The sequence below is a fragment of the Tripterygium wilfordii genome, chromosome 5 (genome assembly GCF_013401445.1).
Source record: "Tripterygium wilfordii isolate XIE 37 chromosome 5, ASM1340144v1, whole genome shotgun sequence".
NCBI lineage: Eukaryota > Viridiplantae > Streptophyta > Magnoliopsida > Celastrales > Celastraceae > Tripterygium > Tripterygium wilfordii.
Window position 1 is genome coordinate 903,584 of NC_052236.1, and position 17,267 is coordinate 920,850.

At 38.0% G+C, this 17,267-nt stretch overlaps 4 protein-coding genes and 1 non-coding gene across 6 annotated transcripts; 1 reads left to right on the plus strand and 4 right to left on the minus strand.

The window, feature by feature from the left end:
- Nucleotides 1–695: 695 nt before the first annotated feature.
- LOC119999113 (type I inositol polyphosphate 5-phosphatase 5) lies at nucleotides 696–4,873 on the minus strand. The gene is made up of 10 exons (XM_038846634.1): nucleotides 4,754–4,873; nucleotides 4,550–4,643; nucleotides 4,363–4,437; nucleotides 3,249–3,333; nucleotides 3,079–3,183; nucleotides 2,422–2,995; nucleotides 1,975–2,168; nucleotides 1,765–1,873; nucleotides 1,343–1,491; nucleotides 696–1,266 (listed from the first exon to the last, which is right to left on the minus strand). Exons 1-10 carry the CDS (start codon nucleotides 4,871–4,873, stop codon nucleotides 1,041–1,043), a joined length of 1,731 nt encoding a protein of 576 aa, XP_038702562.1. The 3' UTR covers nucleotides 696–1,040.
- A 1,252-nt stretch (nucleotides 4,874–6,125) lies between these two features.
- LOC119999131 (protein DOWNSTREAM OF FLC-like) lies at nucleotides 6,126–6,889 on the minus strand. Its single transcript, XM_038846649.1, has 2 exons — nucleotides 6,640–6,889; nucleotides 6,126–6,563 (listed from the first exon to the last, which is right to left on the minus strand). Exons 1-2 carry the CDS (start codon nucleotides 6,785–6,787, stop codon nucleotides 6,238–6,240), a joined length of 474 nt encoding a protein of 157 aa, XP_038702577.1. The 5' UTR covers nucleotides 6,788–6,889; the 3' UTR covers nucleotides 6,126–6,237.
- A 530-nt stretch (nucleotides 6,890–7,419) lies between these two features.
- On the minus strand, nucleotides 7,420–9,706 carry LOC119998927 (protein UPSTREAM OF FLC). The gene is made up of 5 exons (XM_038846400.1): nucleotides 9,452–9,706; nucleotides 9,292–9,361; nucleotides 9,027–9,139; nucleotides 8,245–8,929; nucleotides 7,420–8,051 (listed from the first exon to the last, which is right to left on the minus strand). Exons 1-5 carry the CDS (start codon nucleotides 9,633–9,635, stop codon nucleotides 7,928–7,930), a joined length of 1,176 nt encoding a protein of 391 aa, XP_038702328.1. The 5' UTR covers nucleotides 9,636–9,706; the 3' UTR covers nucleotides 7,420–7,927.
- Nucleotides 9,707–12,748: 3,042 nt separating this feature from the next.
- TRNAL-UAG lies at nucleotides 12,749–12,828 on the minus strand. Its single transcript has one exon. It is a non-coding gene; the product is annotated as a tRNA-Leu (tRNA).
- Nucleotides 12,829–13,551: 723 nt separating this feature from the next.
- LOC119998409 (protein NOI4-like) lies at nucleotides 13,552–16,274 on the plus strand. 2 transcript variants are annotated; one of them, XM_038845737.1, is made up of 3 exons: nucleotides 13,552–13,774; nucleotides 14,787–15,002; nucleotides 15,102–16,274. In XM_038845737.1, exon 3 carries the CDS (start codon nucleotides 15,684–15,686, stop codon nucleotides 16,254–16,256), a length of 573 nt encoding a protein of 190 aa, XP_038701665.1. In that variant the 5' UTR covers nucleotides 13,552–13,774; nucleotides 14,787–15,002; nucleotides 15,102–15,683; the 3' UTR covers nucleotides 16,257–16,274. The 2 variants fall into 2 exon arrangements, with proteins under 2 accessions (XP_038701665.1, XP_038701666.1); XM_038845738.1 differs by lacking the exon at nucleotides 13,552–13,774 and adding an exon at nucleotides 13,842–13,963 and having other exon boundaries at nucleotides 15,102–15,381.
- The last annotated feature ends 993 nt before the right edge of the window (nucleotides 16,275–17,267 follow it).

A 17,267-nucleotide genomic window follows, 5' to 3' on the forward strand; every position in this document is an offset into this window, starting at 1 on the left:
GGTTATTGGGTTAATATCATTTTTTTATCATTGAAAAGATAGTCAATATTTCAATTTACATATTGAAATGTAATGAAATATGATATTAACCATGTCCAGCACTATATGAAATCTACTGCTTGAGTCACTAAATTGTCTCATTTTGAAATTTTAGATGATGACATCGTTACAAAAATTTTAAGTGACCAAAATGAAACAAACCTATCTTTTAATACTGTAAAGTATAATTAACCTAATTTTTGTGTGTGCGAGCCTGACAGTTCTCAGATTATGATTAATGAAGTCAATACAAGGGCTGAATTGAGCCTAGACGAATGGGTGAATATGGAGATAGCAAAGAAAAGGCGAGGACTTGAATCTCAATCCATTTCAGGGCAATTCACATGCTACTTCTATTTTGCCTACCCTTTTTGCTGCTATTGTTTCTCTCTAGAAATTGTCAAGATTATATCCCACATCATATTGGCATAAACCAACCGAGTTGTTACATAAATAAAGTCTTATCACCTCTTTTTTTATAAGTAAAGTCCTAATACCTTTCACACAAGTTACACATTTTCTGGGATTAAGAATCAATGGAGATGGCCCATAAAGAATAAATCCGTGCAAACTAGTGGCCCAAAGCGAACAATATCCTTGATGTGTTTAGGTTTGGATTTATGACAAAAATGAAGAAATGCACATGAGATTCCTTTGAGAGTTGAAATGAAGGTAATATATGTATGTTTTCTTTGTACACGTCATTGGCAATGTAGACTATTTGATTTCCTAGCTTATTAACTATGTCATTTGCTATGTATGGCTTGATGTGCCTATACAAGAAATAAAACATAACATTGTCTAGTTAGCTATGAATTGAACTTCTGATGCCTCGCTCGCTATCTCTAAATGAGTAACCAGAAAATAAAAATATTTCTATCGAGACTTATAGCTCCACGTCGGATTGGCATATAACCCTAAGTAATATATAAGTAAAGGTCTAGCTCCGCTCACATTAGTGACGCGTTTCTAGCCGCTGACTTCTGTTTCAGAGGTTTTGATTAGAATTCGTAGAAACTATGTCTTTGGGGAATGCAGTCCTCCTTGTAGGCTAATCGCGCCCCAGCACACGAATAGCCTTTCCTGAATTTGTTGTTTCCTTTGGCCCTAACTTCAACCGCCACCGCAAAGACAGCGCAAACGGGTCTGTGATCGGAGAATCTTGATTCCCCTCTAATATAAGCTAATTGTTCCATGCCATTGCCACGCCACAGTATCCTATCACACCTGGAAATCAATTCAAGCTTCAATTGATCATCAATACGATTCATAGAAATCTCATTCACACTGACAGAGAATATACCATGCCGGTGTTCGTCTTTTCTTTTTGGATTTGTTAGTTTCTCCGGCGTAAGAGTCTGAGTTATGCGAGTACTTGTAGGTTGGGGCGAAGAAGATCCGTCCTTCCTTGAATCCATTGAATACTCTCCCTGCTTCCCTTTCTATATTCAACTGTGGGCAACAAACAGACATAAATCAATTGACTAAAATTTGAGTATGTACAGTTGAAATACATAATTTTTATGTCTTCCGTTCGGTTTCACGCTGGGTCTTGGTCTAACTTATCTGTCAACAGGATGTGCGCACAGCATGTTTGGCCCAACTTGACTGTCCAACATAGACGAAATTGATGATATCGTTCTCAGTTACCAAATAGACAACCAAATAAGCAGTGGGACTTGTTGCTTGTTGTTTTGCTAGGTTGTTGAAGTTTAAGTGACCAACCTGATCTCTTTCCAGCAGGGTGTCCCAGTTGTTGTCTTCCAACAGTACTCTTGTTTCTTCATAGCTTAATGCCATTCGGTAATTCAAGTCTCCTAGCCAAATTACTCGCCTGAATTATTCAATAAAACGGTAGCAAAAAAAAGTTATCAGAAACAAAGATTTCATTCACTAGGGATTAGAATAGAAATCAATGTGTTAATGCAAACCTACTCGTGATCGATGATTTTTTCCGGGGCTCGAGTGACCGGATTCTTGCAAATCCTGGTGAATTGGGTGCTTTTGAGAATCTCAATCACATCTGCATTCCTCTTGAGCTCATCACCTTCCTTTTCACCTGAAGCCAAGTGACTGCACACAAAGCAAAAGCTTGTTTGGTGCAATGTCATACTTATTGATATGCATCCCTGCAACAAAATTATTAATCCAGCATTAATCTAAGCAGGAACAGTAAAATCATGATTCGTTGGCAGGTAAGATCGAGCCGAAACCCGTGCGGGAAATAACGCCAAAATGGTTGAGTGTGGGAGTTGAACTTTCGACCTTCCACATTCACCATCCCAACCAAAACTTCTTTGTTAACTGAATACTACTCTAAACTCTGATTTCTAAACTGCAAACAGGTTTAGACCGGCAATGGGACCGCATGAATTTACATACCTTGTTTCCAAGGCAACCCATGATTCCTCTCCCTACAGTGGAGACTCTGAGATGAGCAATGTGACGTACTAACTCCTTCCTTGCCCACACACACACAAAAATACCTACCATCTGTTTGCTTGATATGAGACTATACCTAAGCTGCTGGGGCGAGCACAGCGAGGGACTTATATCAGCAATTGAAAGGAAGGCATCTACACTGCCATCTTGACGAGGTTGAAGGATTCCCAGTTCTGATTTACTTAGACTGTCACTCAGCTTCCTCGGCCTGCGCTTGTCCCGGATCGGTGAATCCACAAGGCAATTGCAGGTCTTGAGAAGGCTACCGTCTGTTCTATAATTTTTACTAAGGACTTTAAGAGAAGGTTTGTGGAAGAAGTGAGATTTTGACTCTTTGGAGCTATGGCTGTTTGAGCCTCTTGAACTACTACCACTTGGGCTTGTATCAGAATACATGGAGTTATGGTTAGGCTTGTTAAGTGCTTGGTTAATCAGTGCCAACCATTTCGCCGCAGGCTCGTTGTCTTCAATCACCAGAACATTTCCTGCACTCAGAGGAACAATTTCCTGGAATCTGGAAGTAAAAGAGCAGAATAAACACTCCAAAGACTAGTTTTTCTTGCGAAGAAACGAAGTTTTTGAGCAAATTTTCATTACCCACAAACATATATGTCTGAAGAGTCCTCTGCCTGCAAGAAATCTTCAAGGTTGAGGCCATTGTTGGGTGTCTTCCCTCCCACATTCCATGTAGCAACAAATATTCTGCAACATCAACAACATTATTGAAACAAAATGAGCTTGATGATCAGAAAGAAATGGCGACGTACCGGAAATCTTCAACTTCAGTTGGCGGAGCCATTGATGGCTCAAAGTTTGATAAGTTTAGGCCTTCAATTCTGGAACTCTGTCTTTCTGAGAGCAGATGAGAAATCAAAATCAACATCAGGATCAAAAGTCCAACGACGTTTTTGTTGTTTTTCGAATGTAAGGACGCACTAATAAGAGTCGATGTTAATTGCATGGAAAACATTGCACATATCCCCACATGCTTTTCTTCTCCTAATAATTTGTTAATCATCGTCATCATCCAAGCTCTTTATCTCAAAAGTTTATGGCCGCCTACATTATGTATGAGAAAATCAAAGTGAATTCATTATGTGTATTCGTTTCTATTTAGCATCATACTTTTATAACTCCTATATTGAATCCATATCATTTGTTACTACATCAAGCCACGTCTTTTTTAAGTCTTCCTCTTCGATTCCTACTCTCTCTTATACAAATCCTCTCAATTCTTTTTACTGCCGCAACGTTGTTTCTATGTTGTAGATATTCGTACCATCTTAAATGGCTTTCTTCCAACTTATCTTCAATAAATGCTAATCCTACTGGGGTTGTCTAAAAAATCATGCCACACCAAACCAATCACCAAACCAATCGATTGGTTGGTTATTGTCAAATATACGTTAGTGAGAATCAACCGAAAATCCGAAAAAACCGACAACAACCGGCCGAACGGTTGGTTAAACTTTTGTCAATCGTGGACACCCCTAATTTCTACCTTAAATATAATGATCTCATTTTTTATCATATATTTCATCATGTGACCACACATCAAACGAAACATGCGCATTTATACTACATAGATTTTTCAGAACATTGTCTCTTATAAATGTTTAAATATCTTCTGAATTAATGAATACCAATTCATTGTTGTTAGGTCATCTACCAACATCTACCAACATTATACAAGTAGAGATAGGTAGAGCTTGTTCTCTCTGTTTCATGTGGACGTGGCCTTGTACCCCACCATCTCATACTAAATCAAAATTTGACCTACCCAAATTTTGATTTCTGGATCCAAAAGATTTCCTTTAACGTCATGTGCTTAAGATTATAAAACAATATTTGCCTTCATTGACCTAAACCAACCACACATACCAGAGAAGCTTTTTCTCATGATTGGAGATGCCTCCATGAAAGCTTGCTTCCTTGCTGTAATCCTCGTCTCCAAATCTGCCAACCAAACCCCAAAAACAAGGAGAGAAAACCAAGAAATTAAGAAACATTTAAAGGGAAAGAGGGAGCAATAAAATAAAAAGAAAAGGGATTTGAAGAAGAGAGATACCAAGAACAATTTCACTTCTATGTTGTCTGAGTAAATCGAGATCTGAGCCTCCTCTTCCACTTCTTTTTGAGCTAAAAATCTTGGGTATGATTGACTTTGCAGAAAAAAGGAAAAAAAGATTGAACAAAATCATAATGCAGACAATAATTATATATATATGTATGTATGTATGTATGTATATGTGAGAGGAGGCAGAAAGAGTACCTTCTTCTTTTTGTCATTCTTGACAGAATTTTCAGTGCTGGTGGGAGAGGTAGGGCTTGTGGATTTGAATTCATTCATCAACTTATGCAGCAAAAACACAAGATTCAATTCAATATTCATAAACCCATGAACCAGTCACGATCTGTCATACGATGTTTTCTCAGATGGGATTTGAGAAAGAAATTATCTGGGTTTGATGTGCTCCTCAACTATGAACTTTTCTTTCTTTCTTTTTCCTGAGAAAAAGATTGATTTTTGGGTTAACGGTAATCGGAAAATTGAATCTGGTGAGATCTGTGTTGAAGTGCGAGACTTTGGCGCCAATCCTTTCGGAGATCTTAAGAAGTGTAAGGGCAAAAGCCGTTAGATCACAATTCACAATTAGTTGTGGAGAAACAAGAGGTCGGTTTTTTTTTTTTTTTTTAAATAACCGAGAGAAGAGAAGATATAAATTTGTCATTTGAACATTCTAAATGGGTTTCAATTCAGATCGACAGACCAACATTGATAGAGAAATTCTCACCTAAAGACACGATAAGTTAGACACAAGCCTAGTGTGTGATCATCAAACATCAACGTCATCCAAACGTACCCTAAGCCTTGGCTATATAGTTTTTATATGACAAGTTTATCATGTGAATTTAATTCAATGAATTATGATATTGAGATTTGGACTTCTATTGCCGTAAAAGCCTAGTGTGTGATCATCAAACATCAACGTCATCCAAACTTAATTGTGGCTGCGCGCACAATACATCATCGATCATCAAACATCAATGTCATCCAAACGTACCCTAAGCCTTGGCTATATAGTTTTTATATGACAAGTTTATCATGTGAATTTAATTCAATGAATTATGATATTGAGATTTGGACTTCTATTGCTGTAAAACCTCCCTATAGTAATAATAAGTGGTAAAAATGGTGTGTATCATCATGACGATTAGGGTTCGAATCTTCCCTCCCTATTTTTTTAAAAGAAAAAAGAAAAGACATGCTTGAGAAGTTAGAATGTTCATGTAGATGAGTTATTACGTACCCACAAGCTAAAAGTCAACTCTAAAACATAAATGGGAAATCATTATTATAGCCCACTTTAGGGAAATATTTTATTTCATTTTAAATATTCATTTTGACATTGCATATTTGTTTGATCTTATTGCAATTTGGAGTTATACTTACATGCTACACCCAAGGCTATATTCAATTTGTTAGAATTTTTTGACCAAGAAAGATTCATGCAATCCATTTGAACATGGGTTATGTACAAAATTCAAATTATTTCAAATATTTAAAAGCAACCATATCCCATAGATTGTGTATTGACAAAATCTTTATTTCACTATAATATATATATATATACACTCCATGTTGTGACATAATCTTATTTAATCAGAAGAAGAGGGTACATATAAGATGATAATACATATAAATCACACCAACATTTGAGAAGAATGGCAGTGTTAAGTACTAACAAGTCATGACTAAGAATCAGAGTACAACAATTTCTTGATCAATTCAGCGCAGCCAGGCAATGGCTTGTCTTTGAGAAATCCCATTTGATTTGCAAAATGAACATTAGAGACAGCACCATTGTCCCCCGTAAGGATTATTTCCGATCGGTTTCGACCCGGATCCGGTGTTCTGCAATCTGAGATTGGGCTGCTAACAAGAACAGTGTTGCATATCTGGTCCTGGCGATCACTGTTCACTGTTAAAATGAATTTCCCATTTTCGCCAGTCACACCCTGTGTGGTGTACATAGGTTGCAAACTCTTCCTGTCTTTGCATTCAATTTTCACTATTGCGCCTGCCAAAAAAAAGACTAATCAGTTTCAGCGGGATCGAATCAGAGATAAGACAACAATCAAATTTTTTGAACGTACCGCGTATGTAAGTTGTTTTGGAGGTCTCGAAGCCAGCACGACATGTATCGCAATAGACTTGGCCGTGAATGCGGAACGGGGACTGGGTTTGTGAGCTAACAAGTGCTGGAAGCACAAGGAAGGCAAACAAAAGGAGCAGCCTAGCCATGACTGTAGAGAAGGTACAGCAGTTGGGCTACGCAGATTAAATAGATAGAACAAGATGGTCACGTGAACAAACGTTGAGAGTTTACATTAGCATGGCTTGCGGCGTTTGGTGCTCGATGTACATTAATGGTCCAGCACTTGCTTCTCCCTTCACTTGCGCACGTATAGATCAGTCCTTTCAATGGCTTGCATATAGTATTTTTATTTTTATTTATATATAATCATAGACTTACACAAGTTAACAGAGTACGTATTACATATGTTATGTGATATGGGACCAAACCGTATGAATTCGAAAGATTTAGGCTTTTGCCTAAGTTATGGGACCAAACCGTATGAATACCCGGTGGTCACGATTTAGGCTTTTGCCTAAGTTAGTCTGTCATCAGGTGAAAATTTTTGTGTGCGCATATTTGACAGTATGCAAAAGACTTTGTATTATTGTATATATGTCATTGACTTTTAAGACAGAGCATGTGCTTGTTACATGTGATATATTCTCTGGCTTAAAAAACAAATTGTGTTCTAATTTAATAAGATCAATGGTAAGATGTGATAGCATTGGATAAATCATTTAAAATACAAAATGTTGGAATCCCGATCATTCAAATAATTCATCTTGTCCGTCTCTTACTTGATGTAAATGCAGGGATCTTAAAACCTTATTATTGAACCAGAGACTTGACATATCAATTATTAGAATGACTAAGATCTCATTTACCGGAATCCCTATACTTTTCCCTTGTCCTCTTAATCTAGTGTAGGAGTGTAAAACGGGCTTGGCCCGAATTAGACCTTTAAGATGGTGGACTAATTGTTGGTCCACAGGAAAGCCTATGACCCAGTTGGGCCTCGAGACCCAGCTGAACTTTACAAGAGCAAGGTCTTAAATGGGTAAGCAATCGGCCCAGCCCATGATCAGTAAACCACTCGAAGACAAAAATCCTAGGAAGTATCCATTCTGCAAGAGAAACAGAGAATCCAACAGTCGTTAACAGTATCCACATTCACTACTCCTACCAACCTTAGACAAAGCAACAGTGAAAAAATCTCTCTTAATTATACAGAAAACCTAAATGAACACCAGCTAATGTAATAATATTCCTCCAACAACCACTCCATTGAATCTCAAACTTCATCATCATTTCTTGTTTTGTCTTGAAGACGAAGGCTTTCTAATAGGAATGCATTTTGCTCTCACTGCTTTGTCTCCCTTCTTCGACTCCTCTGCCTCCCGGCTCTCTCCTAGTCCCGCCATCCCACTCCTGACCAAGATCCAATGACGGGTGTTAAAAAAATAGTAGAAATTAAACCGAATTATTGATCGGTTATTTTTTAAAAAAATTAGTTAGAACCGACCGTTAGGAAAAAAAACCAAAATAATTGTCTATAGCGGACCGATTGATGGGTAAATTTATGTGAAAAACTGAAAACATAACCGATTTAAAGTTGGCTGACCTTTCTTCATTGTAAGAGTTTGATCTCTTGAGGCCTGGCTCGGTCAAAACTCGGTCTTCGCTCGTTGACTCAACGATGCTTCCACTGAAATACTCTTTCCCTTCAGATAGTAGACTCCCAAACCTTGGATTCTCCGATATACAATTGATCATCATCTCCTCTTCAACAACCTTCATCGCAGTCTTGCGCAGAACCCCTTTTTGAAGATCGCTGCTTGCTCTAGTCACAGTGTTTTTCAAGACCGGTTGCTTCGGATTTACAGTTTTTCCCTTATTCCCAGCGAAGTTTCCACAAGCAATGAGTTGGAGAAGGACCGAGTTGCGCCCCGGTTCTGAACCGGTTGTCGCCGGGTCACCATCTTCGAATCGTTTGGACGTATTGGTACTTTGGCATTTGGGTTTGTCGGAGATTTTGGCAGACTCGGAAGGTGGCGGCGAGTCACGGTGAGTTGACTCAGGTGGGTGGGTCTCTTGCTCTTCCGGTTCATCAGTGGACACGCCCCTTGAACAACGAGAGTTAGTAGTCGTCGAGCTGGTGAAGCTTGTTTTCTCATCTTCATATTCTTCTTCCTCTTCGTATTCTTGTTCTTCAATGTATCTAGCTTTCTCTGTTTCTGTGCGTCCCCTGTTTCGAGTTAGATCTACTGGTTTACGTTTTGGTTCTTCAATCAGCTGTCGAAAACTTTCTGCAAATAATAAAAAAGTGGCAGAACTGTTAAAACTCTACATAATTAAACAAATAATGAGACATTCACTCATAGTTATGGAGAATTTGACAATCACCAGAGCAACCTTCAACCAATTCAGAGCCTTTGAGCACATACTCTGCCCCTTCTGCTGGGTAGATGATATCATTCTCTGCTAAATCGTTCCATACATACCCATTTTTGTAGCTCCTAATTCAAGAGAGTGAATTAGAGAAATTGATTAATGGGCTCAAAATGACAACACTAAAGATTAGATTATTACAGCGACGCTATCCGCGCCCACCAAGTGTTCGAAAAAATGACAACCAGTTTACGTATTAAGAGCTAGCAAATATATGCACCTTTTGCAAGACCAAGAGTAAAGTGATGGCATGCCTTTGCCTCTCAGAGCAGTAAGCCGATCGATAACATCTAAACAGAATACAGAAACAATAGTTAAGATCAAGAACAGAAGATAAGTATTAAACAAGAAATTAAGTTCTGAGAATTTATATGTTGGACCTCTTAAACGGAGTTGTTGATTGGCTGAATGGGTGACCTCCATGTAGTGTGGGTGCTCAAGTTGACCATTTCTTGAAATATAGTAAACTACTTGGACTCTTTTGATCGGTTTGACTCGAGGCCGTATGCACACTTTGGCTCTGTCTGGACTACTCTCTCTGGCTCTTCTGCTTCTCACATCCATATCTGGTTTTGGGTTTCTCTTCGTTCCTCTTCTTCTTCCACACGAACTGCTCCTTCCTTTATGTATTGGGATATGGTGAAAGGGAAAGATAAAGAGATTTTTACACTTTTACCTTGGATTCTTTTGCTTTTGAGAGAAACAGAGAGTGTGGGGGGAATGTAAAAGTGTGGGGGAGGGGGGGGGGTCCGTGAACTTGTTTTGACTTTGGTTTTTCTCTGATCCCGAACCAGTGTGAGAAAGAGACAGTAAAAGCTACTCATCGGATTGCTATGGAACCAGCCAACCAACCTTTGTACAATACTCGACTTTTTGCTAGCTCTAGATTCTAGGATACTTAATGTCTCTGATACATACTGACTGCATTTACTATGACATGATATACCCCATTACCAACAATTGCTCAGATCAAACCGATGAAGGAGAGCCCCGAGCAGAGGGCCCTGCTCAGGTAGCCAAAAATGGGAGTGCAGAGACACCAACTGCCAAACCCTGCTCACATCTTGTTTTGTTGCAAGGCCATAATCTAAATAAGAGCGACAACTAGGGTAAATATGAGTACGTAAGATGTGTGTTACGGAAAGATTTGATCGTATTCTAATTTCGTTATTGATTGTTCGAACATTTAACCTTCCACATAAGCGGTCGGGTTGATTGGCTGAAATAGGAAAATTATGTCCGAGTTATCGAATGGGATAAATTTCAACTTTAGATTATTGGATTGTAACAATTGAACATTCGACAACGAAATTAGAACACTATCAATCTTTCAATGAGCACAAATTGTATTAACTTGCAACTACTACTAGCTAATTTTACAAAATCAAGTATAGCCCATACATGATTCAAAAATTGTTAAGCTAAAATGTCCCACATCGAAAAGTTGAGGGAAAGCAAAGTGTTTTGTAAGTTAATACCAACACCTCTCAATTGTTAATTACCATTTTAAGGATACAATCGTTTGGGCCTAAGGCTCAAAGCAACCTATTTTATTGTGAGTGTATTTGGCCAATCAATTAGAGATGGCAAAAAATCGGTTTCGGATAGGGCAACAACACGCGTTTACAAAAAAATTATATGTCAGGACACTAACCCGGATTGGATTTTGGACGTACTTAATTAATCAAACCCAAATTAGTTTAAATCAGGATAAGTAAATCAGAAGATAACCTAATCCGAGTTAGGGTCTGGACAAGTAAATCGAATAAGATTTATGTGTTTGGATTCATACTCGGTTTTAAACTGGACAAAAATGCTGTGTTTGGATCCAAATTTTGAACATATAACTTATGTCAAAATTTGATTTAATCCGTATCGAACAAATTAGATTATCCGGAGCGGATATAATTTTACCACCCCTATAATCAATCAATGTATGCAACTTTCTATGGGATTAAGACCAAACCAACCCTTCACGTGCTTTGTTCAAGTCAAAACTTAAATACAGTGAAAGGAAGAATGAAATTTGAAAAACCTCGTCCAGAGAGCCAATGTATTGTAGGAATAGTTTTTGGATTGTAGTGGTTTGTTCGTCAATTCATCATCCATAGATTCCTCCTTCCGCATTAATTCACTATGCATTTACTCGCTCTCTTTTACACCTTCGGTTCCTCATTTGCAATACCGTCCTGTCCCACTTAACATTACCATCATATCAGTTCAAATTACTAAATTAGGCAATTAGAGTTCAAAACCACAATTATTAAGGAACACGATGTCGTGATAGTCTATTGATGAATCTCGTTAGTACCAAGAATATGGACTTGACATATATTGAATTTGATTCTCACTGAAAATAATACTCTTGTGACCACGCACTAACATTCGGCCCAACTTACTCTGTCGTTAGGTGAGAAACTTCTATATGTGAAAATATGACGGTATGAGTTTAGGCCAATCTTGGATTAGGGATAGCTAAAAATCAATTTCCGGATTAGACAACAACATGTGTTTACGAAATATTTACATGTTCATACCCTAACCCGAATCAGATTTCGATTTTTTTAATTGACCAAACCCAAATTGATTTAAATTCGAACAATAACCTAATCCAAGTTAGGCTCCGGATAAGTAAATAAGACAAAATTTATGTGTTTTGACACGAACCCGATTTTAAATAGGACAAAAATTTTGTGTTTAGTCTCGAATTTTGAACATATAACTTATGTTCAAACTCGGTTATGTGAACTGGACAGAATTTTAAAACACATGTCTCGGATGTCCAAATAATAAACTTGTTATTATTAGAGCAATTCCAATGGTCATATTTTGTTGAGCCAACAAAAATCAATATTAAATCCCACATATATTACATAAAAAGTCAAGCCAAACATGTCTTTCAATACAATCATATCAGCAAAACACAAATTCTTATACATTTTTTCTTCCCACCCAACATGGAGACCAACAAATTCCCATACCCTCTATATTATCCACAATAAAACTACACCAAAACATAATCTTCCAATATAGCCACAATAGCAAAACACATCTCTCAATATAGTCACATCAGTAAAACACAAAACCTAATACAACCACATTAATAAAACATAAAACCTCATACATATTTATTGATCCAGACAAAATAACACCGTTACAAATGTTATTACCCAACAAAAAAAAGTTGCCTATACTGCAAGTTTTGAGTTGCGTACCAATTGTATGTATCTGTGTAGCGTCAGTAGTCCTTGACAAATCCTAAAAACTGGGGCCTGGGGGTGACGGTAGGCGCCAACGCAAAGGGCAATCTTAGGAGGATGCGTCGCTACCGCTATGCATGCCCCCTAGAAGAACAAGATGGGACTAAAAGCTGATCTGTTTTTTACTGCTTTACTTTTGTGTCAAAGATTTTCTCGAGAAAATACAAAGTCTACTCTCTGTCTTTTTACCTGCTAATGATACGACGTATTGCAATTACATCATGTCAAAATCAACCAAACAATTGCCTTTCACACTTTTGTCCTTTTGTAATTATGCCGTTATTATTAATTTCTCATAGAGAGGAGTGTTGTGGAAAAAGTGTAAATGGGCCGATCTATTTAAGCCACACTTGTGATTCGGCCCATCAATACATTTTTAACTTAGGCCCGGCCAATTATATAACAATGAAAAAAATTTGACAGCTGTGGGATTTGAACCCACGCCCTTTCGGACCAGAGCCTAAATCTGGCGCCTTAGACCACTCGGCCAAACTGTCTTGATAGAAGTAATGGGTACATATGTATGCATATATAGCTGCTTGCCAAACTGTCTTAATAGAAGTCTTACATACATATACATATACATATACATAAAGGACTCTCGAATGTGCACCAACTATACATACTTATTTTTTAATCACAGATGTAACGGATCCCACAGAAAATGTGTGGTCCCGACTTTTGTTGTGCTTTATTACCGTCATTAGATTTCAAGTGCGTATAGTTTGTGCGCATATTAGAAATTTATAGGAAACGTGGTACTAATTGGATGAGAATACTAAACCTAATCCTGGGCAAAAAGTAAACATATCTTAAGTTAGTTTCATATAAAGATAATTTAGTAAATTTAAATTTTTTAAAAAATGTGTTTGCAGTGAATCTACTGAATTATGTATATAAATAAGGACACCCGATTTAAAATTTCATAGTGGGCCTCAATAAGTTTAACCGATTGAGGCCCATAGATCTGCAAAAGGCTTAAGTCCCAACTCACAAGTCGTGATATAGTTAAATGGGCCATAATAAGTTCACTGATGGAAGGCCTCTAAGGCCCCATTAATCAGTAAAAGAGACAGCGAGTTAGCTTGTGAAATAATTAAGTGGGCCAAATGAAGCCCATCGGAATCGGATACATTCCCAACAAAACGCTGCCGTTTCACCCTTCCTCAGCCTCAGGCACCGTGTACGACACAAAACAAGAAAATGGCCCTCCGGATTGAATCACAAAACAGGAAACCAAAAATGGGGAACGTAATTCCGCGTCTGAGACGAGTGAGAGCCGTAGCTGAAGCGAATCAAATCGCTTTGGTTTCTACTTTACCTTTAAATTACACTCTCACTCTGTCTCTTTCAATGGATCATAACTTCTTCCATTGCTGCTCCTAATCAAACTAATTTACAAACAAGAGTCCGGACCCATCTGTCTCAGTCATCGTGTCAATGGTATGCAATATTCTCTTCCTTCTTTTACCTTTATTTATACAATTATGTTTTATTTATTTGTTCTGTGGCTTGCTGTTTGTTGTTGGGGTCCTGATTCATCGAGTGTTTTTTTTGGATTTTGTTTTTTAAAAAATTATCTGGGTTATGGTGTTTGGCGATTGGGATAGGGTTTTACAGTGGACAAACATGGCAAGTCAGGGTTTTATGAATTGGGTTTTCTTTGTTATGTTGATATACTGTTGTCATTGATTCAACCGAGGAATCATTGTTTCATTACTGGTTCAATCGTTGATTGTTCGTTTCTGCTTTGAAAATGTATTGTTTTCATGTTTGAAAGCATCCAAAGGCAGGCCAATCATATTTCAACCCAGGGTGCTAGTTTCCCACCACTCCAGTGACCTTCCACCCACATTGAGAGGAGGGTTTGGTTTTTTTAGTTGATCCTGTTCATGTGCCTTGACCAACGTTGGCCAGGACTATGCAATTGTGCCGGAAGAAACGTTGATTTTGAGCAACATGTGTGCCAATGTCGGTTTGAAATTGGTCCCAAAGAATTTTTTTTTCACTTGATAGGGTTTAACAATGAGAAGAATTCATGAAACGGACTTGGATCCAACTGGGTTTGCTCGAAGAAATTGCATCAATGAACCCAAATATGTTATACTATCTGAGATTCAAACTTGGCCATGTTGTTCGTTGTTATTTGTTTTGCGTGTGTATGAGCGAATGTTGTTGAGGACTTTTGTTATGATCATCCAAAACAATGTCCATAGTTGAAGCCTTATGCACATTATCAAGTCGAGTCTGTAAACTCACTTCACTCTACTTAGGATTCAAAGGCTGTGTCTACCATTTGATCATGACATTGGCATTGCTTTGTGATGTGGATGATGCTGCACTGCACTAAGTTATATTTAAACCAATCTAATAGGAGTTACTGTTGTTCTATTAGTTTGGAAATTGTTGTGATCTATTAATGCATATTACTTATTCTTTTTCCATGCCAAAACAGGCTCAACCACTCCCCAAATTCGGTGAATGGGATGTAAACAATCCTGCATCTGCTGCATCATACAGTACCATATTTGATAACTTTAGAGAAGAGAAAAGGGCTGGTGGATTGTTCGAAAATGTGGGCTCAAAGCAGAAGTACCAGACCATCGCATCTGACCAAAAACACCGTGGCTACCGCTCCAAGGAAAGAATGAGAAGCATGTTTTCCAAAATGGTATACCTTGAAAGCAATAATCACGACCTGAATGAATATAATTTTTGCTCGTTTGATAGCTCTCTTGATACTGAATGGTTTCTATATTTTCAATTGCAGAAAAAATGGGCGTGCTGTGGTTGAGAGACAGGTTGGATTCAAGAGGTCTCCCGGAGCTTCCATCTTCTTATAATCATGAATTTATCTAAGCTAAATATTGTATTTCTGGTTCCAAATGATTAATGTCATTTCAAGGGGATAGACTGTAGTCTGTATATACCTGCTATTCTGACGCTCATGTGATGAGCTAATGTAGGTTTTTAAATACATTGAATGGTGCCCGATGTTGGATTATTTGTTGATAAGTTCTTTTGTTAGTAATGTTATTGTTTGTTAGTAGGAGGAGGGGGCTCAAACTGTTGGAAAAATAGAACAACGCGGACAACAAAGATAAATAGAAAAAGAGAGCAAACGTACACAGATCAATCGAAAATTAACACCATAAGAGTTTTACGTTGTTCGGTAAGAGTGTCTACATCCATGAGTTTTACATGGCTATACATGGTTATGTAAGGTTAGGATTAGGAATATTAATCGAATTAGTTTGAGACTTGTTCTGGGTCCTTCGCGTGCGTGTGTGTGTGTGTATATATATGTATAGGTGTTGTGGTACGAGGCTTTTCTTCTTCCAATCTTCCATCAATGGCTGATCTTCCAGAAGATTTGGTGGTCGAGATTCTGTGGATGCTCCCAGTAGAATCGCTTACGCGATTCAAGTGTGTTTGCAAATCTTGGTACTATATGTTGAGAAGCCAAGATTTTATATCGAAACACCATCAAAATCAATCCAAGATGAACGTTAATGCCATTGTAACACATGGTACCTCTGAAAAGCGGCACTTCATCATCTTTTCTGATAATATGGACGGAATGCATGGCATCAAAGAAAAGATATGGGCATCGTTCATGTCCACTCACTATGAACAATGCGTCGCGGGTCCATGTAATGGTTTATTCTGTATACATGAGAATATATTGAAGGTGGCGTTTTGGAATCCAGCAACTAGAGAATTCAGGCCTCTTCCTCCATCCCCTATTAAGCGTCCACCTGATTCCATGCCAATGTTGTTTTTTGGCCTCGGCTTCGGCTTTGAGTGCAAAACTAATGACTACAAGCTAGTAAGGATTATTAAAAACTGGATTGATTCTAGAAGATGTTGGGTTCCACAAATTGAGTTATACTCTCTCAAAACTAATAATTCTTGTTGTTCCTAATGACCTTCTAATGTTTGATGAAGGTGCTTATAAATATGGTAGGTACATTGATGGAGTTTGCTATTGGTGGCTCACCAGAAGTGATGGATTCCGGATTTTGTCTTTCTCCATGGCTGAGGAAGTGTTTGAAATCGTGCCACTGCCTGATTTTGGTGTCTCGCTTTTCAAATACTTTGGGGATCTTGCAATCTTTCAAGGTTCCCTTGCTGTTATGATTTCTCTGTGGAAGGATCCATCCCCACTAGATTTATGGGTGATGACTAAAAATGGAGCAAACGACTACTCTTGTGTCAAACAAATGAGCATTGGGCCTATTTCAGGAGTTCACAAGCCTTTGGGATTCTGCAAGAATGGTGGAGTGTGTTGGGAAACTCGTAACTTAATGCTTGCGTTGTATCACCCCAACACCCAACATCTCCATGATTTTCATATCAGGCGTACAAATCACTTCTGGGTTGGAAATTATGTTGAGAGTCTAGTTTCGATTGGCGGTAGATCAGAGGGAGAGGATAACCATAGTTAGAATACGTAAAGAATTTATTTCCTTCTCATTTGTTTGATTGTTGACAAATGATAATTGTGTATCAACTAGGCAGGAATGTAAACCCATTTAGTTTTGAAATTTTTTTTTCAAAGGAGTGAAATTTCTAGTTAAGAGTTGGGAAATTGTTTTATGAAATACCCTCTCCTCATTGTGCAGTGAAATCCCACTTACATTAAAATTAGGATAACACATCCTCTGATTCAGTTTTGCACAAGACAGACATACTACTATACTAGGATAAGGATAAGGATAAGGATTAGGATTAATGTTAGTTTTCTTATGATACTAGGATAAGGATAAGGATTAGGATTAGGATTAGTTTTCTTATGATACTGATTAGGATTTGAAATGACAACACAGCACCATGACACACTTTACCCCATTGAGAGGAAAAGGATTTCAGACACACTTTACCCCCATCGAAGGAAAAGATTTCAGACAAAGAAAGTAGTAGTGATGCCTGGTGT

Excerpts from the sequence above, each read along its gene's own strand:
- LOC119999113 (XM_038846634.1), bottom strand. The coding sequence starts at position 4,873 with ATGAATATTGAATTGAATCTTGTGTTTTTGCTGCATAAGTTGATGAAT. Across the intron at positions 3,334-4,362 it reads CATGAGAAAAAGCTTCTCTG|AAAGACAGAGTTCCAGAATT; the intron begins GTATGTGTGGTT and ends ATCTGCTCTCAG. Across the intron at positions 2,996-3,078 it reads TCAGACATATATGTTTGTGG|ATTCCAGGAAATTGTTCCTC; the intron begins GTAATGAAAATT and ends TTTTACTTCCAG.
- LOC119999131 (XM_038846649.1), bottom strand. The coding sequence starts at position 6,787 with ATGGCTAGGCTGCTCCTTTTGTTTGCCTTCCTTGTGCTTCCAGCACTT. Across the intron at positions 6,564-6,639 it reads CAAAACAACTTACATACGCG|GCGCAATAGTGAAAATTGAA; the intron begins GTACGTTCAAAA and ends TTTTTTTGGCAG.
- LOC119998927 (XM_038846400.1), bottom strand. The coding sequence starts at position 9,635 with ATGGATGTGAGAAGCAGAAGAGCCAGAGAGAGTAGTCCAGACAGAGCC. Across the intron at positions 9,362-9,451 it reads TCAACAACTCCGTTTAAGAG|ATGTTATCGATCGGCTTACT; the intron begins GTCCAACATATA and ends TATTCTGTTTAG. Across the intron at positions 8,930-9,026 it reads ATTGGTTGAAGGTTGCTCTG|AAAGTTTTCGACAGCTGATT; the intron begins GTGATTGTCAAA and ends TATTATTTGCAG.
- LOC119998409 (XM_038845737.1), top strand. The coding sequence starts at position 15,684 with ATGGCTGATCTTCCAGAAGATTTGGTGGTCGAGATTCTGTGGATGCTC.